Genomic DNA, 25,576 nt, shown 5'->3' with positions numbered 1-25,576 from the left:
CTAGCCGCTCCCATGTGCGCATGCGTATTCGAACTTCCTGTGCACAGCCTGAAAATGTCGGCGTTTTTAGGGAAAGCATGACCCTGGAAAACACCTTATAAAATCATGGATTTTTCATATCAGGTAGCAAAATAATATACAAACACACTACACGTGTAAGAGTGGCACACCAGTCCCTAAGGTTTTCATAAGTTTGACTCTAGTCGCCAGAAATTCAACTCCGAAAATTGAGGTGTTTTCCACATTTTTTGATTCATCGCCAGGCAAGCCCGTGCATGATATGCACTGCAATGTACACTACAGAGCATGAGAGTGTGCTTCTAGGACAGACATCAATCACAATATCCAGGCAGACCTGACCCCTGCCACAGCCTCGCTAATAATTGTCTAGCAGACTGTCTGCAGAGTGAATGTGGTAACTTATGATGTGTTGGACTACCAACTCAGTTAAGTTAGTGAGTCAGAGTGGTCGTGGTGGGCTCGTTCCGAGTCCGACGTTGTGCGGATTTGTTTGAAAATTGCCTTGTATTCTAGTAAAATATGAAAAAAACTTCGTGATTGGCCTATATCCATTTGACCGTGTCACGGTTTCATTTTATTTTCGCTATCTGCCAGAATTTCGTTTGAAATGCACAGTTCATGATTTTCAGACTTATATTTTAGATTTCTACTGTTTCTGCCTGCCCGCAATGGCCATACAGCAATTGTACATGAAATGTTATTTTGCCGAATGATGCACCGGTCTTCTGCACCAAGGGGTTATGCATTTTCGGTCACTTTTTCTGTCTTTTCTGTGTAGCAGCGATCGTTCTTGTATCACGTCGCCGGCAGTAGGAGATACGCTGTTCTTGTTCGAACGCTTTAATAGTGCTTTCAGGATTCCAGTATAGTCGAATGTACTATTACATGATTCCAGTATAGTCAGTTGGCAATTTATTGTTAAATTCTGGGTTTAAATTTCAGGGCTTATTTTTTGGAGACTTTAGCGGTCTTCCAGATGACGAGAAATATAGAATTTGTGAGGTGATGCGACCGAAAAAAGGAGACAGAGCTGGAGTTGAGGTTAGTTGGCCTGCAAGTGTTATCAGTACTTGCAAAGTTAGTATGTTGGGTGTTGTTGTCGTGAATAAATCAAATGTAACCATGAAGAAAACTTCAGGCTTTCATATGGATATGGGGTGACACAGGATCAAGACATTTATGATCTCACTCTTGAAAGCTCGATTACAACTCGGATACATATTGCAATCCTTTTGAGAGCTGTTATTACTCCTAAAAGACAATCTTTGATATCTTGGAGAAAGTGATTCAGCTCTTCACAGCCGACCAGATTTTCGGACACCAGAAGAATTGTTCAGTTCTCTTGCTGTTTTCAAATGGGGAAAGCCTGTGATGTATCTCACTCTTAGATAGAATCTATTTTCACATCCCTGAAATGAATCAGAATTCATCTAGGTGCATGGTCTTTGTGATAATTTGTTTTGTAAATGAATTTAAAAGTCCATGCAATTCTTATCTTGCCATTTTCATTTCAGTTACCCTTTGATGAGACTTGTCTTGGAAATTCTTCAACAGATGTGATTTTCTCTGACGAAGCTGGTCATTCCCTCAGCTTAGCAGAGATGGAAAAATTAAACGTTCATGCTCAAGAATTTGTTCCTGTGCCATCAGCAGAGACTGCTACAAAACCAGTAGATTTTGAACAAGTTGATCATACTTCTAGGAACCGATATGTGATGGGTCAAACAGAACACCAGGAGCATAGTCTTCGTCCGCCACCTGGGTATGGGGCACTGCCACCTGGTGGTGCATTTCAGCAACAAAATGATGTTGTTTTCATGGGTGATCCAATGCCCGGGCATGATTCTGGACAGAGTACAGAAAGTGAACAGTCTGCTAAGAGTCGAGATGCAACCACCAAGTCATACGAGCGTAGAAATAAAAAGAAACGTCCTCCAGGTTATTACAATCAGTTAGAGTGTTACAGAACTAAGGAGGATAGTCTCCAAGTTGATGGTAAAGTGCCTTCAGACCTGCTGGCTAGTGCCCAGAATCGGTCAAATTCACTTGGACATGTTGGAAGTAATGTGTGTAGTCAGCAAAATGTTTATCCGCAAAAATCGCTGAGTCATGTTCACTCCTCTGATAGTGTCACAATAGACATCGAAATGGACGATGATAGTGTTTATTCAAATGAGACAACAAATTTAGAATTTGGTGTTTCCAACATGACGATAGAGAATTCACATTTTGATCCAAGGTCAAGGACAGAGCAGCCAATGGCTACTGATGTAAATAGATTTAGCACAGATGATAAGTGTATATTTGCGTCGGATGTGACTATGGAACCTGAACAAGTGATAGAAAATAATGTACATAAAATGGTGCCGCATCGTTCAGATAATATTCAAAATATTGAAAAGTCGAGTAAAGAAACAATTCAAACTGGTCCTGTGGATTGGTTTGACGCTGATGGAAATATCCCGGTGTCCAAACCAGAAACCACACAGATTCAAACAAAGCCACACGAAACTGAGGTGGCGGATTTCCATCGCAAGATTTCTGAAAGTGAGAACAGTGTGCTGTCTGCTGAGGTGAAAGAGACCTCTCCATCCCCCGTTGCCGAGCCTGCTGCTATGCCTGTCCCGGCCGCCAAACCCACATCTTGGGCTTCGTTATTCAAGAACACTACCCCAAGCCAACCGGCACGTGGGCCGATGCCATTTGTCAGCCAGGCAAACCCGGAGGATCGTGCCCGTGAAGCCCAGAAGGAGAAATTGGAAAAGATAGAAACCGTCTCACTTGAGGATGATAAAACAGCTAAGCATATTGGGAGTAAGTTAACCTCTTGAATCCAGGTGACCGACCAGTCGGTCATTTTGAAATAACGTTTTTTCCCCAACGACCGACAGGTTGGTCTCAGTGATATTTGTATTCCCTTGAGCTGGGACGCTAGTTTATTGCTTGTTTCAGCGTGTTTGATGTCCAGTAGGATCAGTTGTAGCATGCCTGGGTAGATGGCGCCTCGGTACCGGACTTTGGCGGTTGTATGCTGGCGCTATACATCGTTAAAGTCGGACCCAATTTCGCAACCACGTAACCACCCAAGGATCCCTGGATTTTCAAGTTTTGGTATTCAAGAGGTTTATAATGTGGTTTTCGGGGCCCTCAAACTTATCATGAACAGTTTTAACCTCTTGAAACCCAAAAATCCCGGGATCCCGGGGTGATCATGTGGTTACGTGGTTGGGTCTGACTTTCACGATGTATAGCGCCCGCATACAACCGCCAAAGTCCGGTGCCGAGGCGCCATCTACTCAGGTATGCTCTAACTGACCCTACTGTACATCAAACATGCTAAAACAAGCAAAGATCTAGCTCAATGGAATAAAAATATCACTGAGACCGACCTGTCGGTCGTTGGGAAAAAAAAAAACGTTATTTCTAAATGACCGACTGGTCGGTCACCGGGATTCAAGAGGTTAAAGCTAAAAAAATGGACCATTTATTTTTGCATCCTAAGCGATGATGCATACCTCTTTTGCATTTGTAGTCCTTTTTATGTTGCTTTCACTGTACAGTAGATTAATTGATTAGTCAGTGTAGGGCTCTAGCCCCTTTTGGGCAAAAAAATCGTAGTTCCGTGCTGACGACAAAGTTCTTGCCTTGCACCGATCCCAGCCAAAGGGTGGCTTGAGGAACACCCAGCTAAGGGTCATGGCTTGAGGAACAACTCCTGGAATGATAAGGTTAAAACTCCTACATGTTGTCTGCAGTGGAGGTTAGAAAGGACATCGTAGACTTTTTCAGATGACAAGATATTAAAATCATCTGCATCATCCTGAAAAACTTTTCTGAGCAATTAATCGGAATTGATGTTCAGGGTGTGTCAAAAAAACCCTCATATATTGTGTCTTAGTTTAAATCCTGGCCCATTTGATATAATCTCTCGTATGTTTTCAGATCAACTCTTAGATATTCAACTGAGCCACCGTCCAGCATCACTGCAACCAAGAGGGCTCATCAATCGTGGAAACTGGTGCTATGTTAATGCTGTATCCTTCAATCAAATGTGAAATGATTTTCAAGTTTCAGACTTTCTTCTTCTCTGTGTTTACTCCTAGTTCATTGTAGGTGGCATATACATTTTTGTAGCATCACTGCATTCAGGTTTCTCCACAAACCAAGTGATAATACCAAAAATATATTATGTTTTTTTGATGATACTTATAAAAATGGGCGCTAGTCTTTTTAAAAGAAGTTTTACAGAGAATCTCAGTTTGAATCAAGGGACTTCAGAGAGCAGGGAATATGATCACTTCCTCTAATACCAATGAAATGCATCAGGTGATGCATCTGTTATCATTTGGTTCATACCAAGACCTAAGGGCTTCCTACATGTCCTAAATTTGCTGAGTGCGCAGCTTAAAATAAACAAAATAATGTACGGCGGCATGAGAATAAGATGGAGATATTTGTACTTCGTTTTGTTGTGTGGCGTTGTTCACAACCCAAGATTAAAAAAATTATGAATATGTTGTCATCCTTAACTCACATCCAGACTCTCCAAGCTCTCTTGGCCTGTCCTCCATTCTTCAATCTTCTAAAATCACTGTCCGCCATCAAAGAGAAGCTGCGAGGTCCGAGCTCAACACCGATCACTGACAGTCTATTGGTGTTTGTCAATGAGTTCTCATTCATGAAGTTTCCTGGTAAGTTTGTCAAGCGCTTGGCAGGGAGTCCGAATTACTGATGGCAATTAAAATGTTTAGAAATAGAGACAACCTGTACATACTTAACTCTTTCAGCCAATAACTTGTTTTGTGTGGTTTGATTTGAAAACCGAGGCGAATTTCAGAAAATCAGACTTTCAAAATCAGAGGACAATACGGCGCCCTCTGATATCTACCAATCCAACTATAATCGAAAAGATCGTCGACGCATTGTCATATGTTGTTTGAGTCACCGCAAGTGTATTTAAGGCGAAGGCATCATGTGACAGTGCGGGAAATTCGAATTTGAAAAACCTTGAGTATACGGTCTGTGGCTGTGAATCAAACGTGGCCTACCGTGTATATACGGCTTGCGGGCTGAAAGAGTTGGGTATTAAAAAGAGTCGGCAAAAAGACATGAAAATTTGTAATTTCGCCTCTGGAACAGACCAATATGTCACATTATACTCCATTTGCCAAGGTTTTTTTTCATCAAATATGTGTTCTTTAGCATATTTGCAGCAGGACCTAAATACATTTACATTTACTGGTCCACAAGAACATGTACCAGGGTCTTGAATTCACAAATAAATCGAATAAATATCTTCTTTTTCAGGAATGAAAAATCCTGGCAAACGTGATCGCATCCAGGACATCAGCCCTGGTATACCATTTGAGCCATCGTATGTCTATAAGATGCTGACCAAAATCAAGTCAACAGATGCATTTAAGGTAAAGCTTTGATTTGAATCTGAATTTAGAAGTTAATTCCAAAAGAAGCAGGCAGAATTAAATCTAGATGTTTTTGAAATTTACGATTATTCGCAAAGCGCTGATTGATTGTTGTGGTATTATTCAGATTAAGTTCATATGCAACGTGCATGAAATCAATCAAGCTAATGTTCATGCAAAAACAAGCCACTGTGCTTTTGTAGGTGTGTTATCAGTAATCAGTCTATGGAGTTGCCAAAACACAACCTAAAGGTGTGCATATCTTACATGTCTTATCTATTTTAACCACTTAACTGTGGAATTTTTTTTCCGTTAACCCACCCCCAGTGGGGGATTAATTTAGCGAAAAATACCATTTTAGTATGTTTTATTCACACAATGCATTGTAACACAATGCATTGTAATTTCAACAGTAACTGTAACAGTAACTCAGTAACACACAGTTCAATCTGTAATCTATCTAGCCTGTCTAGTCATCCTGATCTGACACATCCATGTCACCTGACCCATCCGATTCATCCGCTGGATTCGGCAGAATGTCAGTGTTGTACCTCACCAAAGTGTGGTAAAGCTCAAAGCAAGGGGCAGCACACAAGGCTTTGTCACACTTTCTGCAGTAGTACTTGACTCCTTCCTCTTCTTCCTAGATTGACAAACAACACACCTACGTGTAGGTTTGTCTTTCTTGGGAGTGGGAGGAATGTGACTGGGGAAGTGACGCTCACTTAGTCGCTGCGGCATTTCACCATGAGGAGGTCTACCTCGTCTAGGCTTGGCAGGTGCCCCTTGCTTGTACTTTGCCAGAATGCCCTCAATCAGATTCAACTGAAAGGTCAGCCTGTCCATCTTTCCCCCCTGTTTCTTGAACAGCAAGTAGGCGTTGAGAGCAGACATGTCTACTAGATGTCTGAATTGCTTCTGGTAGTACTTTTTGAGCCTCTTCCTGGCTGAGGGATAGCACACCAGATAGGCATCACTCAGGTCAACGCCACCCATTGTATCGTTGTAGTCAAGGCAGACTTGGGGTTTCGACACCACCTTATCCCCTCTCTGTCTAACTTCTACTTTGGTACCATTGTGGTAAGTGGAGAGCATATGGACATCTTTCTTATCTCTCCATTTGAGAGCCATCAACTTACCACGGTAGTATTCACAACTTTCCCCCTTTTTCAACCGCTTCTGCTTCATCTGGACAGGTAGGCCTTTTCTGTTGGATCTGATTGTACCTACAGCATCTGTTTCATGCTGACACAGGAAGTCAAACAGGACTGGAGAACTGAAGAAGTTGTCCATGTTTATCCCATATCCTTGATCGAGGAGAGGATGTGCAAGCGAGAGGACGACCTTGGCTCCCATTGATGGGTTATCACGGTGCTCAGCACGGTATTCGGTGTCTTGCCCGGTGTAGATGAAGAAATCCCAAATATAGCCAGATTGGGATTCGCACAACTCGTAGAACTTGATGCCAAAGCGTGCTCGCTTTGATGGAATGTACTGTTTCCAGCCAAGGCGGCCTTTCCACATCATGAGCAATTCATCTATTGCAATCTCCTGCTCTGGCTGGTACACAGACTTGAATTTCTGGCGCAGATGGTTTAGGATAGGGTACAGCATGTAGAGCTTCCTGGACACATTTGGAATGCCAGGATCCATCATGGTGTTGTCTGCAAAGTGTAAAAATTTGCACAACAGAAGGAAGCGATCACATGGCATTATATCGCTGAAGAATGGCGTTTGTTATGGATTGCCGCTTGCTGAAGTACATCTGGTTATCTGGCTTCTGAATAATTCCTTGTAGAAAAAGGAGAGCCAGTAAAACCCGTATTTCATCAGAGTTTGTGTCCTGCCATTGTTTATAACGTGACCTACGTTTCTCCTGACCTCTGCGCTCATCAATGAACTGTGCAGCATAGAGGTTGGTCTGCTCCACAATAACTGCTAAAATGTCATCATCAAAAAACAGTTTAAAGTACTGCACTGGATCATCCTTATCGGCAACATTAGCCTTCAACCCTGGTACAGCAGTAAACTGAAACCTGTCACGACGCTGTCCATTTTTAGCTCACCTCTTAGCAGAGGTGAGCTTATCCCATACCGTGGCGTCCGTCGTCCGTCGTCGTCGTCCGTCGTCCGTTAGCAGGGCACGTTTCGTAACTGTTAGAGCTATTGAGTTGAAACTTGGTACACATGTACCCTTATGTAATGACACCTTGGAGACCAAGTTTCGGTCCGATTCGTTTCATGGTTTGGCCACCAGGGGGCCAAACGTTAAAAGTGAAAATATGCAATATCTCCCTTAATAGTAGTCGGGAAATTTTGAAAAAAATATGGTAGGTACTTCTAGCAAAGGTGCATCATATATCCTCCGGGTTTTTGATTTGACCTCCTTTTCAAGGTCACAGAGGTCAAATGGTGTAAATTGGCCGTTAGGATGTAACGATGGCACGTTTCTAAACTGCAATGACTATTGATACCAAATTTGATACACATTTACCCCTTAGTCAGGTGATCTCAGGGACCGAAGTTTGGTCCAATATGATTCACCACTTGACCACCAGGGGGCAAAATCCAAAAACCTTAAAAATGTGATTATACCTTAACTTCTTGCCCGATTGCCACCAATTTGATATCATGGGTACATCTAACCACCATACAGTATATGTCACACAGGTTTTTAATTTGACCTTCTTGTCAAGGTCACAGAGGTCAAATGGCGTAACTTCGCCGTCAGGCCGTAACTATGGCACGTTTCTTAACTGCAATGACTATTGATCACAAATTAAGTACACATGTACCCCTTGGTCAGGTGATCTCAGGTACCGAAGTTTGGTGCGATCTGATTTGCCGTTTGGCCTCCAGGGAGGGGGCCAAATCCTAAATTCTTCAAAATGCCATTATTCCTAATAATGGCTTGCCCGATTGGCACCAATTTTATATCATAGGTACATCTAATTCTGACAACCATTCAATGTGTCACCCGGGTCTTCTTTGATTTGACCTACTTTTCAAGGTCACAGAGGTCGAATGTACTGTAAATTGGCCATTTTGGGGAAATTGTAATTGCTTGGACCTACATCAAACCTAACACTACATGACACAATACCATGCTCTTTATCCATCTTTCCTCCACATGAGGTGAGCACAATGGCCCTGGCCATTTCATCTGTCCAAGGAGGTTGATTTTGAATTACCCGCGCTTGAACTTGGTTGCCACGGCGACCACCTAACACATGCCCGATATTACCATCACTGCCACTGTCAGAGCTTGCATTGTCAGGCATATCATCCCCACTCTGACTTGTTGCATCTAAATCGGAAGCATTCTGGGCATAAGGTTCATCATCATCGTTAGAAGATACATAATCGGACAATTCATTGTCAGAATCGAGTATCTGTTCCAAAAGATTGTCATCTAGAACACGCCTCACCTTTTTTGGTGCTGCCATTTCCAGGAGAAATCGCCGACAGTGCTGCCACACCTCAATAAAACTTGAGACTAAACATCGACGAACTTCGGGGAATCCCCATTGACGATCATGGTATTGCATAGAACTGATATGACTACTAGAAAATAAGGTATAACAGTATGACGAGATATCTCGTCGTACCCAGTAGCGGTGCACACGTGCATGATGAGATATCTCGTCCTGCACAGTTAAGTGGTTAAGGTTGATTCTTTTCACTCATTGATTCGCCCAGTGAAGTAAAAAGAAGTCTTGGGAAAGGCACCGGATAAAATTTGGTTGTAGATTCATGGGTCTTATCGTTTTTTTCTTATGCAGCAAGGTAAACAAGAGGATGCGGAAGAGTTCTTGTCATGTGTTCTGAACGGCATTCACGATGAGATGGTGGCAGTCATGGATCTTGCCAAGGGAAAACCAGCGCAAGAGAAAGGTGAGATACTGAAAATGTTTCCCACTTGTCGGGCCCATTTTCCAGTGATTTCAGGCTGCTGGACGATGTCTTCGGATGTTGACGTGGGATACTATTTCCGATATACATGTACATGTGTAGGTAGCTGAGCAAAAGTGAAAAGGGTCAACTCCCCCAGAATATCTTCCAGAAAATAGCTCAGGTTGTTCTTCTGAGGGGAGCTTTTTCAAACTACTCAAGTTTTCAAAAGACTGACTAGAGTGGTGCCACATGCCATATGTTTTGCCTGTGAAGCATCATTGGCCAGCTGACAATGTGTTGCTCTGATTTTCTCAAGACGTGTTAATCTTTGATTCCAATGAAGGGAAAATGAGCCACTTTGACATATTCGAGATGTATAAATGTAACTAAGCAATGCCTAATATGCTTTTGGCACAACTCACATTACAATCTGGTTGTTGTGATTGAGCCAATTCAATAATTTGACACAGAATCACAGAATTCAACATAAATTTTTGGTGCTTTTTGCCCTCTAAGTTCTAACACCGTGCAGGCATCCATTCTCCAAAGATTTCCCACCTCTCCGAGTCGAGGCCAGCCGCCTTTGGATCAAATCAATCCACGCGCGACAAAGGGCACAACCAGCATGCAGCTTCCCCACTGTGGCGTGAATGATGTGGCAAAGCTCGGGAAAGACACCCAAAAAGCCACTTTTATGTTTTCAAATGGATGTTGCATCTCAGCCATCAGCCACTTTTTGTTCAAGCATTGATAACAGTTCATGCAAAATTGATTTGAAAGCCTGAACAGGGATCTATGGTTGTCCTGGCATAAACCTTGCCACAGTGTGGAAGCTATAAATCTGCCTACGGTCCCGACATGTAGAAAGAAAAGAGTGGCCTTTAGTCTGAGCCTAGATTAGCTCAGACAGAGAGAGTGCTGGTTGGCCTTGACAGGGAAGGTTTGGCTTTGTCCTCCGAGAAGTTGCTGCTGATTCCACAAGATATCTACATTTCTTGTTTTTTCCTGTCTAGGGAAACTTCAAAATCTTGGGGAGCGCTTGCGGTCAGGTAAAGCATAGGCATTGAGCAACGCTACCACACCCGTATCTTTTACTAAACACTCCCATGTAGCTTTCCAATCCCTTGGTTTGCAAGATTTAAAAGCTGTTTACCAGTCACGCTCTTTATCTAGACCACTAACAAACAAGGCTTGGGTAATTTCAGTGCTTTGGTAGAAATTACAGACAATATGTGTCCTACTTGACATGAGCATGGCTAAAGAAGTGGGTAGATTTGTACTTCAGTGGACTATTTTTCTGAAAGTGTTTGGCTCATGTCCACTTTTGTTTCAACTCTCAGTCTCAGATGGTAGAAAAGCGTGTGTTATTCGTAACTTTCAGTACACACAACTTCTGGCACAGGAAATTTCTTACGCAATCAGAGTGCACCAGAGACTGTCAGACTTTACGTCTGCCTGATAGAACAACCCTGTCGTCATTGCCAGTGTTGTTGTATTATCGGGTTAATCAAGAAGAACTCGAGTCATCCTGTAGTTCCTTGCCTCATACAGTGTGAATGCAATGCATTGATTTGCACAGAGATTTTCAGAGCACGGACAGCTCTCTCAGGATTGAAATCAGAATAACTTGATAATTCAATCAGATTTTGAATTTTTCCATTTTATGAGAAATTACTAATTAGAACCGGGTAATGGAAACTTACTGTAGAGTGGAAGGTGACTGGGTGGCCGAAAGCTTTGTAATAATGGCCTACATAACGCTGTTGCTCCTTTGAGGCTTACAACACATGCATTCCCTGCTCTGATTGGCAGTCCCAACATTTCCAGTAACAGTGTAAGATTCCCTCCCTATACCTTGCGCAGTGCATTTCCTGAGGAAGCAGACCGGGTGTTCAACCTGGCTTATCATCTTACAATACTGTCGATATTCCAAGAACTCCACTTGTACATTTACCTACATCTTGACCCGCAATGTTTTGAGATCGCTAAATAAATCGCCCAAAGGGATCTTGATAGTGGTGACACAAATGCATGAGAGTCAGGATGATTTACCTGGGGTTGAGGTTGAAGGAATTGATACCGAATTGGAGGTATTGATTGTCTCGACCCCAACCGCGAGGGTGGAGCTAAAATGTAGACCAATACCAAGGCGTAGCCAAGGTTTTGGTGAATATTTTAGCTTAACCCGAGCGGTTTGGGTGAGACAATCAATTTCAATCAATATCAATCAATATCAAGTGAGGTATCAATTTCTATTCTAAAACATCTTAAATTAGATAGTGCATAATGTAGTTTTAATTCAAGTGCTTTTGAAATGCTGAACCACATTTTGCACCAACCCAAGCGGTTTATGGTTGTCTCATCCAAACCTCTGTGGTGAAAACGAGGCTATTATCCATCATGAAAATGAAATATTCTCACTCGGGTGTTTTAGAATTCTGTACTGTAGATGTCTGGTGCTCTGCTATGCAAGTAACCTGTGCACTCTCCCTTCTTGTCAGAGCTATTTCTCCCATGGTGACTGGTGATGGCTTGGCACTTTACCACATGTTAAATAACAAGATAGAAGATGGATGAACACCCAAAGGTTGCACACAAGTATAGGTCTTCTTCTGCAATTTTAATCTTTTAGATGGACAGTCCTGTTCTGATGTACGTTGGGTTTTAAAATTTCCAATGTTCCAGATCATGCATACACCTCCTTGAATTGGGGAAAACAAACCATCAAGTTTTCTTGGTCCAAGATTCTAGACAATGCCTCTTGAGCCATTTTCTGGCGTCTTTGATGTGACCCGTCACAACAAAAGCAGGCGCATGTCGCTCTGAGCTTGACAGGTTGAGACAGACTGATTGTTCATTTCACTCTTGTCTGCCTTTTGTGAAATATTGTGAAACCACATCAATTTCTTCCTTTATCTCCTGGTGTCATCTAGGCTCATCTTCTATGCCTGGTAACAAATGTACGTAAGGATGGTTTGTTTTCCTGATCCGAGATGGTACATTTCGTTTCCAGATAGGGACCTATTGGTTCTGCGGCTCAGTTTACAGATATCTGTGAAGTCGATCATGAAATACCCAACGAGACTGCCAAACTGCGAGGTATTGCTAACAAGACTCAATGAAAAATGTGTTATTCTTGCAGCTGGTGAGGCTAATCACGAGGAATCCAATGGCTACGTTAACGATAATGAGTCAAGTGAAGAGGATGATGAGTGGAAACAGGTGGGACCCAAGAAGAAGAGCGTGGTCACACGAGTGGTAAGCAAAATTGTTACATGTGTAGTGTTTTTCATATCGTTCTGGTCAAAGGTATTTAGTTAAAAAGGCCTACGCCGTTCGTTAAAAATTTTGAATTTGTAATTGAATTTAAGAATATACAATTGCGAAAATACATACTAAATATAAATTTCACCATAGCTGTTGTGTAAACTGATATACAAATACTATGAATACCAAGTTTAAACATATTTGTATTCACCATAACTGCACTACGCCCTATTGTGTACTATTAGTTGATTTCTGTTTAACTGGACCACAAGTAATTATGAACGGCGTACCCCTTTAAACTCAGGGTAAGCCTTTACAAATGCTTTTCACGTTTTCAATTCTGATGCCGGCTGCCTAGGGCTGTGTCACATTACTATTTGTGATCACACTATTACAGTTTAGTGACAAGAGGTCAGCCAAGTACTACCTTTGGCCTGATCTTCCTGAAAAACAGTTGACAGAGGAAAAAGGTTCACGCATTTCCATTCGGCAGTAGTAAAGCAAACACATCAATGTTTTTTGACACAACTGTCTCTTCAATGTTTAAACGCTGAGTTCATAAAATGACCTTGTCACAGAACAGTTGAATTTGATGATAAATCTTCGCCCAATTCATCAGAAACTTGAAACTGTTTGTTGAGTTACCGTACATTACAAATGATACAATATAAAGATTGGCATTTTAAGCCTTGGACAGTTTATGTTTGAGACATTCAAGCAGGAAATGTTTTTTCAATGGCTGCATCCAACAAGTACTACAGTGTGTGTAAGTGGCAGTGTATTGGAAAGAAAAAAAATGATTAGGCTACTGTGCATGTAAACCAGGAAATTTCGCGACACGAAGAATTTACAAATTTACTCAGGAAAAAAAAGTTGAATTTCTTTCTCCATTTTTCCTTCCAGGCCGATTTCTCCAAGTCTCCCGTGTCTAACATCTTCTGTGGTCAGATCAGATCGGTCCTCCACCAAAGCGGCTCGCGCGAATCTGCCACCCTCGAGCCCTTCTTCACCCTGCCCTTAGACATCCAATCGGAGAAGGTCTGGACCGTCAAAGATGCATTGGACGGCTTCGTCAGTCGGGAGTCTCTCCAGGGGTTTACCTGCTCCAAGACGAAGGTGGAGATAGAGGCAACGCGGCGTATAATGTTGGAGGTGCTGCCCCCTGTCTTGATCCTTCATCTAAAGTGCTTCGTTTACAACAAGGATGGAGGGATTCAGAAGGTTATCAAGAAAATCGATTATGGCATTGATTTAGAAGTCAATAAAGGTGAGTTTGTTTGACCAATTTCGGAACTCTTTTCGCTTTTGAACTAGTTGCCCTTCTTATTGAAGTAATAATTAGAATATCTGTCACTGTTTGAGTTACTTAGATATCTGGACGCGATTGCTTGATAATCAGAGTAAATCCTGTCTTATGTTACGGATTCTTCCATTTTCGTCATAGAGATTTGATTTTCCGCCAGCAGCTAAAAGAAAAATGAGCTTTTTAGCTCACCTCTTAGCAGAGGTGAGCTTATCCCATACCGTGGCGTCCGTCGTCCGTCGTCGTCGTCGTCCGTCGTCCGTTAGCAGGGCACGTTTCGTAACTGTTAGAGCTATTGAGTTGAAACTTGGTACACATGTACCTTTATGTAATGACACCTTGGAGACCAAGTTTCGGTCCGATTCGTTTCATGGTTTGGCCACCAGGGGGCCAAACGTTAAAAGTGAAAATATGCAATATCTCCCTTAATAGTAGTCGGGAAATTTTGAAAAAAATATGGTAGGTACTTCTAGCAAAGGTGCATCATATATCCTCCGGGTTTTTGATTTGACCTCCTTTTCAAGGTCACAGAGGTAAAATGGTGTAAATTGGCCGTTAGGATGTAACGATGGCACGTTTCTAAACTGCAAAGACTATTGATACCAAATTTGGTACACATTTATCCCTTAGTCAGGTGTCAAGTTTGGTCCAATATGATTCACCACTTGACCACCAGGGGGCAAAATCCAAAAACCTTAAAAATGTGATTATTCCTTAACTTCTTGCCCGATTGCCACCAATTTGATATCATGGGTACATCTAACCACTATACAGTATATGTCACACAAGTTTTTAATTTGACCTTCTTGTCAAGGTCACAGAGGTCAAATGGCGTAAATTCGCCGTCAGGCCGTAACTATGGCACGTTTCTTAACTGCAATGACTATTGATACCAAATTTGGTACACATTTACCCCTTAGTCAGGTGATCTCAGGGACCGAAGTTTGGTCCAATATGATTCACCACTTGACCACCAGGGGGCAAAATCAAAAAACCTTAAAAATGTGATTATTCCTTAACTTCTTGCCCGATTGCCACCAATTTGATATCATGAGTACATCTAACCACCATACAGTATATGTCACACAGGTTTTTAATTTGACCTTCTTGTCAAGGTCACAGAGGTCAAATGGCGTAAATTCGCCGTCGGGCCGTAACTATGGCACGTTTCTTAACTGCAATGACTATTGGTCACAAATTAAGTACACATGTACCCCTTGGTCAGGTGATCTCAGGTACCGAAGTTTGGTGCGATCTGATTTGCCGTTTGGCCTCCAGGGAGGGGGCCAAATCCTAAATTCTTCAAAATGCCATTATTCCTAGTAATGACGTGCCCGATTGGCACCAATTTTATATCATAGGTACATCTAATTCTAACAACCATTGAATGTGTCACCCGGGTCTTCTTTGATTTGACCTACTTTTCAAGGTCACAGAGGTCGAATGTACTGTAAATTGGCCATTTTGGGGAAATTGTAATTGCTTGGACCTACATCAAACCTAACACTACATGACACAATACCATGCTCTTTATCCATCTTTCCTCCACATGAGGTGAGCACAATGGCCCTGGCCATTTCATTTTGCACTCATGTTACGCTGCTTGATTATCTTGTATCTTGTCATTCTTAATGATTATCTGTCTTCGCCAGATTTGCTCTCCACCAACCTGAAAGGAAAGGTCTCAAATCAACAAAGATCTTATAAACTGTTTGCAGGTAAGAGTGATCAACGAGTTTATTTCCAGTTGTGCATGTACATGTAATATCTGCCAAATGTCTTTGCAACAAAAACGAATCAGAACAATAAAAAATCAAATGTGCACACTCGGAACACATCAGAAGGCTTTAGTGGACAATGCCTAAGCCACTGTGACTCTTTTGTCACTTGTGAAACGCATGACTGCTCAGCGCCCATACCAACTTCTTTGAAAAAGTCGATTTCCTTATTCATGGTCTACAAACTTCAAACTCACACTGTTGTGACCTGGCAGTGGTCAATAACATACTGCAAAGTGCCAAATTTTCCTGCTCATTTTTTGGGCGATTTGCAAAAATTTTTGAAAATAATTAAATTTTCACGATTTTTTGTACAGAGTACAAAGTTTTTGTGTTTCTTTCCATCAAATTTTTTTTTCTCGCAATATTTATTTTTCGGAAATCTAGGTCATTTGGAAATCCCGCAAAAATAAATTAACTGTGAAAGTTTGGTGTTTACAGTACTTGAATTTGTGTGTTAAAGGGACAATATAGACAGCAGCTAGGCAGGCAAGATAAAGTTACACAAAGTCGCCAATAGAGGTCTCTCACATCTCATAGTACGTCGAAATGATTCACGCTTGTACGAGGAATATATTTAGTGCTGAATCTGACATTACCCAGGGCCCTTACTGTGTTTATTAGCCACCTGAAGATGGCCAAATTAGCCCCTCTGCTCCTGCCTATAGTCCCCCTTTAAAGGAGTTAATCCTCAGCAGCAAATGCCATTTTAAACTAGTTTATTGCCGATTAAAATGAGTGATTACGCCAACCTAAAGTGTCGCCAAAATTTCATGGCTTTAAGTTTTTCTCCTCCTTCTTACAGTTATCTACCATCTTGGCAAGCACGCCGCTGGCGGCCATTACACTGTCGACATCTACCACAACGGCATCAACGGCTGGATACGCATTGACGACGGCATGGTCAAGGTTATCCCTGTCGGTCAAGTCTTGAAATTCACAGCTCCAAAAGTTCCATATCTCCTATATTATAGGCGATGTGATCTGCTCTCTGCCTAAAGGATTGGTGAGAAATCCAACTTACAAAACTGAAGGATTTCCTTGAGATATACCGGTATTCGATATTCATGAAGAGTGAAAACACACAAAAGTATTTGGGCCCAGTAGTTTAGTGGTTCGGTCAAAAAACAAAGGTCAGTGTGGTGGGCAGTTTGAGTTTGGTGATAAATTACTGTTGAATAGTAAGTAGATTGGCACAACACTGCTTTTCATTGTTGTAACTGCAGGCGCAGTGAGCATTTAAAACAACCCAGAAATATCTGAGTGAATTTCAGCACACACTTTGCTACAATTGGTAAATTTATGTTTGGCTGCCCATGGGAATGCAAAAAATCCCAAGCTAATCCATGGACCCCACCATTGTGTGACATCACAGGATGGCATATTACATCATCAGGCCTTGAAATAAAAAAATATTGGGGCACTAGTTTCGGAGCCATTTTGGCCTTGGGTACTGAAAAATGTGAAAGAAAGTTGAGAGGGCACAAAGTCATTTTGGAGAGCGACGACTGCCTTGGCAGCGGTTGCAGTGGTTAAATTCAACCTCTGCATCTTATACTGACCTCTATTGTGGTTGGATTAATGTGGTTATTTGATTCAACTTGTCAAATCAGACAGATACTGCAGCTGCCTTTTCTATTATTGTATTAAACCTACGCAGTAGTAGGAAAATCCCATAAAATGCCTCTGACCTTTATTGCTATAAGTAATTGATCAATCTCACTGGGCCCATAGTGTAGATATGTATATTTTCAAGTGACTTCTAATGTAAATACATGTACCTAGCTTACATGCGATGATGTGGGTTTGTACAGCTAATATCTAGCTTATGAGGATCTCCTGTGGCTTTGAATAGTCTTACGTCCACTGGTATGCATTTGCTGGGGCATTATGATGCTAATCTAACTTAAGGTACAAAAGTCAGCTAGGGGAAAAAATTCTCACTGATCTAAGGGGAGAAATTATGTATATAGCAGATCTTTTGGATTTCTCATGCTGATAAAAAATAAATCAGAATGGTGTCTGCCACTTTTTAATCGAGTGCTTACTGTGTATATATGTGTACAAAAACCTGCAAAACTTGCTGTTAAGGCTAAAAAAGCTATGGCAGTGACAGTATATATATGAATTTACAGTTTTAAAACTGTAGTCCCATGTTGCATTAGTTGTCAGACAACTAATTAAGGAGTACGCCGTTCATAATTACTTGTCGTCCGGTTAAATAAAAATCCGCCAATATACAATGCCGTAGTGCAGTTATTGTGAATACAAATTTGTCTAAACTTGGTATTCATAGTATTTGTATATCAGTCTACACAATGGCAATGTTGAAATTTATATTTAGTATGTATTTTCGCAATTGAACATTTCTCAATTCAATTAAAATTCAAAGTTTTTAACGAATGGCGTAGGCCTTTGTAGACTATTGGTTGAAGTTGATAACTTTTTGTTTCTGTTCTGGTGTGGTCAGGATGATGAAGTGATTGTGTTAATTGGACAAATGACATTTTGAGGGGATGCCTGTCAAGCTGCTACCAAGTTGCAATATCAAAGCAGCAGTGTTTCTCAAGCTTTTTATTCAATAAAAAGTTATGGTTTGGGGTTCCGGCTGGCGCTTCAATCATTAGTATGCTAGTATCAGGAACGATTCTTGTGAATATTTGAGACATTTATACAAACAATTGTGTAATATTTCATTTGTGATTTGGCTACTTGTAACATAAAGTCATACTACGAATATTTGCTGCCATATGATAAAAAGTCGCAAATGTACCAAGCTTTATGAAATGGGTTCTGATTGCGGGCCTTTCAGGCACTTTCCAGGGTAATTCAGTGCCAACTTTGATTCAGAAAAGACTCTGTCATTCTGATACCAAGGATTTGTTAAATACTTGCTATACATGCATGCATTGTACAGGGGTTTGTTTTTTCTACTGCATTGTCAAAAGTCAATGGTGTGATCAGGGCATCAACACATAAGTATAAGAGAGGTGTTGAACTGATCTTGGAAAATTCCATATGCATTGTGGCAACTTTGAATTTGGATTATAATTTGCATAAAATTTACACATTTTGCTGCACAAATGGCTTAGTTGTTGGATTTGATAGGGGGGGGGGGGGGGTATTGAGTAATGTGCGCCTTTGTAGTTCGCGATGCTTCTGGTCCGTTTCAATTTGTGAGTTTCTGGTGTCGAGGTGTAAGGATACGTTCTCAGTGGTTGGGCTCACGTTCTAGTTGGTCCGAGACATACACTTTGGAGCCTCAGAAAAGGATTGGAAATAAAATTCAACTTCTCAATCTTGGTTGTGGGAGTGTAGGATGTGCTTTTTTACTCTGCTTGAAAGTTGAGAGAAGGACTAACCACAGAATAGAAGCACAACAAAGTTTGTTCAATGTTTTTGGAAGCAAATTAATTCCAAAGAAAACAGAACGCGTTATGGACGTTTAGAAATTTTCCTAAATTTGGAAGTGCCGTTTTCAGAGACGGACGTACCGGTGAATGTGATGAAAAAAATATAAAATAGTTTGCTGAAGTTTTGGTTTTGGATGCACAATCTACTTGGAGCTGTTTGTGACTGTTAGAATGTTATATGCAAAGGTTGTTGAGAGGTATTTTGTTCCAGTGCCTGACGTGCGCCTGATTTGTTTGTGGGATGGATGTTCCTTGGTGCTGAGATTAATGGTTGATGTTTAAATGATGTTCAAGCGTTCCCGAATTAGGTTCCACCCAAAATTTACCATGAGATGCTATTGAGCTTCTCCATGGTTTTCTGTTGCAATTGCAAGACATTTGTTTGGGGAAGATGGAGATGAGTCGTTAATAGTCAAAGGATATTAAGGTGTAATAATGCTAAAAATCTGGCGCATCGGATTGGACTACCTGGTTACAAGAAAAAATGTGGGCTCACCCGAATGCTATGGCTTAGGCCTTGTAAGGAGATGAGTCGTTTCATATCCCTTTCACCGCTCAATTTTTGTCTGTTACAAAATGCGCCTTTTCTGTAGAGTTGTCTCTAAGGTTTCCCAAAAGTGTAGGCAAAGTCAATTTTAAGTTCACCTGCACATGAATTCAACAATGCTGCTACATGTATACCGTAATGTAGGACATCTCCAAGTTTTAAAGGGTCACTGCACCCTGCTTTTATAGTTTGAAGCATGAGTGCCTGTTTGTTGCCACTCGGTGACGAGTTGTAAATATAGTTATAAAAAATCTGAATATGTTAAAAAGTTGGTCATATGAGCATTTCAGACTTGAAAGTAATGTTGTGGGGGGGGGTGTCGAAAGAGAAAGGTTACTGGATCTTTTCGTGGTGTAAGATGATATTTGATGCCTTTCAAACAATAAGGAGGGCTGCACCATGGCAAATCAAAAATAATTGGGCGATTGGAGGACCGATTCATGCAATTCTACATTTTCTTGTTTCTGATTCCTAATTTGTGTACCAATCCTCTGCTTTGTAATTATTTCTTCAAGAGAATCTGTAACTGTCGTTTATCCCCGCATGTACATGTTTCTTTTTCAGTTACTTCTTGCGCTGGGCCGGGGAGGAGGATAATGGTTTGGGATACAAAGCGTTTTATGTTCTGTTGCAGTTTAGGGCGATAGGCAATGCCGAAATATTTGTTAGTGATATCACTTATGACACGAAAATATTGCTTAACATGCTTTGTTATTGCTAAAGGATCTTGTTGGGTGTCCTAATGAGCTTGTTTATGCTAGATTGATTGCTTAATATAGTCTCTGAAAGGGATGTGACCTTTCTGATTTTTTCCAGCTTAAAAAGTGATTATTTGACAGCAGAAATAGAAAGGTCAATGCCTCAGTTCTGTGTGGAGCTCTAAATTTCTGACACCGGATCAAAAATCAGGAGTTTAGAGTGATACTTTTGTCAATAGAGCAGTTCCAGGAAAAAACATTTTCAGGTGGAAATTTTTTTCAACTTTTTTACTCTCAACACCACCAGTGCCAGGCACCAGGTTTATGTCTGAACAGTTTGCTGGTATTGAAATACTTGGTCCAAACAAGTATCTCATGGTACTAAAAAACAGTCGGTATCCTCGGAGAAATTTTGGTCATGCAACAGGATACTGTTCCAACCGGAAAATGGTGATAGCAGAGCTGTAGCAAGACAATTCTGTGCAGAGATTAGAATTGTTTGACAAGTTGATTATCCATGCATCCCCCTCAATCCAAAAAGTATTCTACAGGGTGGCCCAGAATTATTTTCCCTCACACAACGGATACACAATAAAATTCTAAATTGTGCAAGGGAAAATAATTCTGGGCCACCGTGTACATACCACCACTGTACATAAACTCTATATAAAACTACTTGCTAAAGACGTTAAAGGGGCAAAATCATAAACTGATGGACCAGAATCTGTAAAAAAAATTATGTGCAGAGAATAAATGTGCTTAGGTCGTCTTCTCTGGGCATGCAATTTACTTCAGGCTACTTGTGCTGGGGCCTTTTCCAAATGCCTGCCTAACAGAAACAAGTTAGGTTTCTTCAATGTAACTACATTGTAACTGCAAAATATTCGACCTTTTGGATTTTCATACATCCAGTTGTGACCCAGCATGACTGGTACGTAACCCGTACGTTATTTTATACAACATTATACTCATCACGCTGTGAAATAATGCAAAAGTGTGCTATTGGATTTGGAAATGGTGTGTGCATACTTAATTTCTTATAATTTAAATTCATAATTTATTATTTCGTCGACTGATTAATATGTAACAGTGATGTTATACAGGATTAGGTCATAAAACGTGTGTTCAGGATGAAAGTTTAAAATATCCAAAAATGTTCTGTCAGACATTTGAATAATGTCAGCAGTTGAAAATGACGCGTCAGGTCCTGTCATTGGGTGATATGAATAAAGACGAGCAAATGCTTTTATCTAAAACTCCATGTACATTTACACAAAGCCTTTCTGTACAAAATTGAAGTAAAAGCATTTGCTAGACTTTATTCATATCGGCCATTGTTTTGTCATTCCAGTAACCCTGCTTCTTCCAAGGAGTGGGATTTTGGGATTGACGCATATTCTTTAACACTGTAAAGTTGCACTGTTTAGCACTGTTAATATACAGGGTGGCCACGAATTATTTTCCTTGTGATTTGGAAGCGGGTTATTGTGCAGCTTAAGTGTAAAATGTACAATACTCTGTTTCCAAATCATGTGACATAGGGAAAATAATTCTGGGCCACACTGTAGTGTACTAAACTCTGTGCCTCGTTCTGGCGGGAGTGGTTTTTGGTTGAGTCAAAAATTGAGGCAGTCAAGGTCGCTGTGACCTCATCTCTATGTTTAGTTAAGTTGTTTTGGAATAGAAATTGATACTGTGAGTGGAGCTGTAATTTCGCCCAAAACGTCAGCTGTCCCCTTGGTTTTGGACTGTATATTTCAGCTCTACCCTCACTCGCAGTGTTGGTGAGATGACCAATACCTCCAGTTGGGTATCAATTCCTTAAACTCGAGGTAGGCCTGCATGTGTCTGCAGATGTCCAAGTTGCACCATTGGTGTGATTTGTTGAAGTTGGTATTACCTGTCAAGAGTTCTGGACATTTCCAGCTTGGCTCTTTCTGTGAAGGGACGCAGCAAATTCTGACAAATGGGATGACCCGAGCAAGTTCAGGTTCTGACTTAATAATGCTATAGATTGAACACAGGATTTATCATGCTCTGCCTGTCCTGAAATATTCTAGGGGAGAATTTCTTTGTTTGGGGCGTAGAATGAATAAATGAATCATTATTTGATGAAGAAAATGGCTGAAGAGCTTGGTGTTGAACATAAGTTTACTGTTTCTTATAGCGTTGCTTTCTTATGAAGAAATAATGTATATTACATTGAAATTGCTTTTGCAGTTATTACCGCTTCTTGTATAGGACTTCGTCAGGATCATGAGTGTTAGGAAAACACAATGCCTCTCTCTTCATTGTTTTAATACACATGTTGATTCTTCTTCTTCTACAGCGTTCACTCTGCACTTGGAGGTGATTTTCTCCAGGGAGTATTCCTCCTCCAAGGCGGAATGAACGTTTATGCGTGACACTACGGTTTATGCGCCAATTGGGTTTATTGGCCTAGCGACTCCGACTTCGGCCAAAGGTAGAGTCCACGCAAGCTACTCATGTTTCCCACTTGATGGGGTCTTTAACCTGCCCTGGCATAGACACCAGATACAAGGAACATCGGTTTTAAGTCTCATTCGAAGGACTGTGAAGAGTCAGGAATTTTAGTTCATTGAAAGCCACGCTGGTTCATCCAGAAATACAATCCTGGATTCTCCCCGGCATTAAACCCGGGCCCTTTTGCGTGGTAGCCAGCAGTGTTAACCACTAGGCTATGAAGCTCCCTGAACATGTTGATTGAAAACAAGTCCCTTGGCTGAACCGGTAGGCATTGTGTATTCCTAATGAAACGTTTTATCGTTTGCTAATGACTGTTGATAGCAGAGTTTTCCTTGATTTATATTCAAAACAGCTTATGTCCATTGTCAGATGACAAGCCAATATGCGTATGTATTTTTGGAATTGCAACACAATATTTGAAAGTGAGACGGTAAAAATGAAAGATGAAAATGGGGTGTCCTGAAAAGAACAGGTATTTGATTAGTTTCAAGGATTAGTTTTAAATGATTTACTACAGTCCTAATCACAATTGACATCCCTCAATTCGTCGTCCCAAAGACAATTGACATCCCTAAATTTTGTTTATGTTTATGCGTTACATGTACATGCATGTTCCTGTAACTTAGATACATGCGTGCAGCCTATATTGCTCAACCCTGTGGATAGGTGGCACCAATTTTCCGACTGCAATTTTACCGTGAGCTGCTTGGAAACGTTTTCTGCCGTGGGATTACCGGTTTTACCGCTTGAGATACACAAACCTTCACGGTAATACATCTGTGTATGTAACTCTTGTGTAGGTACTACAGGGTGGCCAAGAATTATTTTTCCCATGCACAATAGAATTCTATTGTGTATCTATTGTGTGAGGGAAAAAAATAATTCTGGGCGGCCCTGTAGAGCGTAGGTTGTGCGCAGCTTGCCCAAAGCAGGGGTATGTCATTTGTGACTAGGACTGTAGTGATGGAAATACATGTAACTACTAAAGAATTTGCAAGTATTGATCAGGAAAACTTACTGGAACATCCTGTATTTATATTTGTTTGATGAAGCGAGTCATTACTAAACTGTCTGTGTTTGCTTTACACATGTAATTACATACAGTGGAACCTCCCTTAGCTGGCACCTCTCTATTAAGGACAACCTCTTTATTAAGGACACTAGTTTTGGTCCCAAATTGGTTGTTTCCATTCAATTTGACCTCTCTAATCAGGACACCACTCTATTAAGGACAGCACTTGTCAGTCCTGAGGGTGTCCTTAATAGAGAGGTTCTACTCTATTGACTTTGCCGTTATGGTGTTGTTGAAGATCACATGAAAACCAGGGTCTGGTTGTTAGAAAGCATGTTAGCTCATATCATCATGCTGACGTGTTGATACATGTGCAAAGATGTACATGAAACAACATGTCAACATGATGTTATTATTTAAAGGTAACATGCTTTCCTATGACCGGGCCCAGATGATATTTGCTGTATGATCATTTGAAGAGTTCGATTGAGAATATGAATTTGGAAGTATTTTAGGATTGTCTAAATCTAATGAAAATATGTTAGAAAGATTTTGGTGACTGATGTCAAAAGTACAGTCTGAATCATAGTGATATAAACACCTGGTGTCATCAATTTTCCCATGCTTGCACCTTCTGGTAGTGCTCAAAATACAGTTCATCAAGGGAGGAGTTCCAATGCTTTGCGATAATAGTATGATGTAGACCGCACTTGATCTTGCGGCATTAATCTTTGCCAGAATCGAGTGCAAAAGGGACCATTGTACAATCTGCTAGCAAACACATCATTAGAAATGCTCGCACAAATAAACTGTGTGAAGTTTGATTCAAAATATTCTTTACGCGTCACCCTGTGAATAAAACAGCAGTGGTATACACTCTTAGTTATTGTACATACTTCAAAATTGAATCTTTACAGTAGTTGACGCTGTGGTAATTATCGGATAATCATTTGTTTTTTGACTGCAACGTATGAGGCTCTGCAGAGCACACCCTGGTTGGATTTCTTTAAAGTTTGTTCTTTATTGAAATAAGTTTGACCAAAAAAGCATATTGAAAAATTTCTTTAAGGAGGTTCAGTCGTGCTTTTGGGTATGTTGATTGTTGCAAGCCCATATAATTGGTCCAGAAGTGGGTGATGAACAATGCTGTGAAGAAATTTGGTCCAAAATATGTTCAATGGAGCATTTCATCTAGATTGGTCAAGAAATAAATCAATCGGGATAGAAAATTCGCATTCGATGGACAATTTACACAAATACGTAGAAAAAACTTTGTGTTTGCCATGGTAATTGAAATTAGAAAATCAGTGAGATTTGGCCGCAAAGCACGTATCAATAAAAAACAATTTTCAAGGACATCCAACTACATGTAGTACTTCATACGTTGCAAACAAAGACAAAGCGAAAGGACTAGAGGTGACGGGTCTCACAAAAATCAGGCCAGTTAAAATAGACAGAAGACCATTGAATTGGTTTTGCCATCAATGTGTTTAATACTACACTTAGTTGGTGTATTTCTACGATGGAAAACTATCCGAGTTACTTTGGCCAAGCATTAAATGCAGCCCAAGGTGATTGCATCACAACTCCATAATGTTGAATTGAGGTTGATTTGGAATGAAGACCATGTTGTAATCGACGATGTTAATTCTCAGTAGTGTCTCTTGGAGACAACAGATATAAATATTGATGTAAGTTGAAGATGATATGAAAAAAACATCATGGTCGCGGTA

General features: G+C 40.8%; 1 protein-coding gene across 2 annotated transcripts; it reads left to right on the top strand.

Moving 5' to 3' along the window:
- Positions 1 to 42: 42 nt before the first annotated feature.
- On the top strand, positions 43 to 25,576 carry LOC135495373 (ubiquitin carboxyl-terminal hydrolase 10-like). 2 transcript variants are annotated; one of them, XM_064783909.1, is made up of 12 exons: positions 43 to 123; positions 964 to 1,062; positions 1,536 to 2,835; positions 3,964 to 4,055; positions 4,562 to 4,712; positions 5,329 to 5,444; positions 9,227 to 9,338; positions 10,352 to 10,387; positions 12,481 to 12,596; positions 13,509 to 13,872; positions 15,561 to 15,626; positions 16,492 to 25,576. In XM_064783909.1, exons 1-12 carry the CDS (start codon positions 106 to 108, stop codon positions 16,683 to 16,685), a joined length of 2,664 nt encoding a protein of 887 aa, XP_064639979.1. In that variant the 5' UTR covers positions 43 to 105; the 3' UTR covers positions 16,686 to 25,576. The 2 variants fall into 2 exon arrangements, with proteins under 2 accessions (XP_064639979.1, XP_064639980.1); XM_064783910.1 differs by lacking the exon at positions 10,352 to 10,387.

The sequence above is a fragment of the Lineus longissimus genome, chromosome 11, assembly GCF_910592395.1.
Source record: "Lineus longissimus chromosome 11, tnLinLong1.2, whole genome shotgun sequence".
NCBI classification, from domain to species: Eukaryota; Metazoa; Nemertea; class Pilidiophora; order Heteronemertea; family Lineidae; genus Lineus; species Lineus longissimus.
This window is presented reverse-complemented; position numbering and strand designations above follow the sequence as displayed.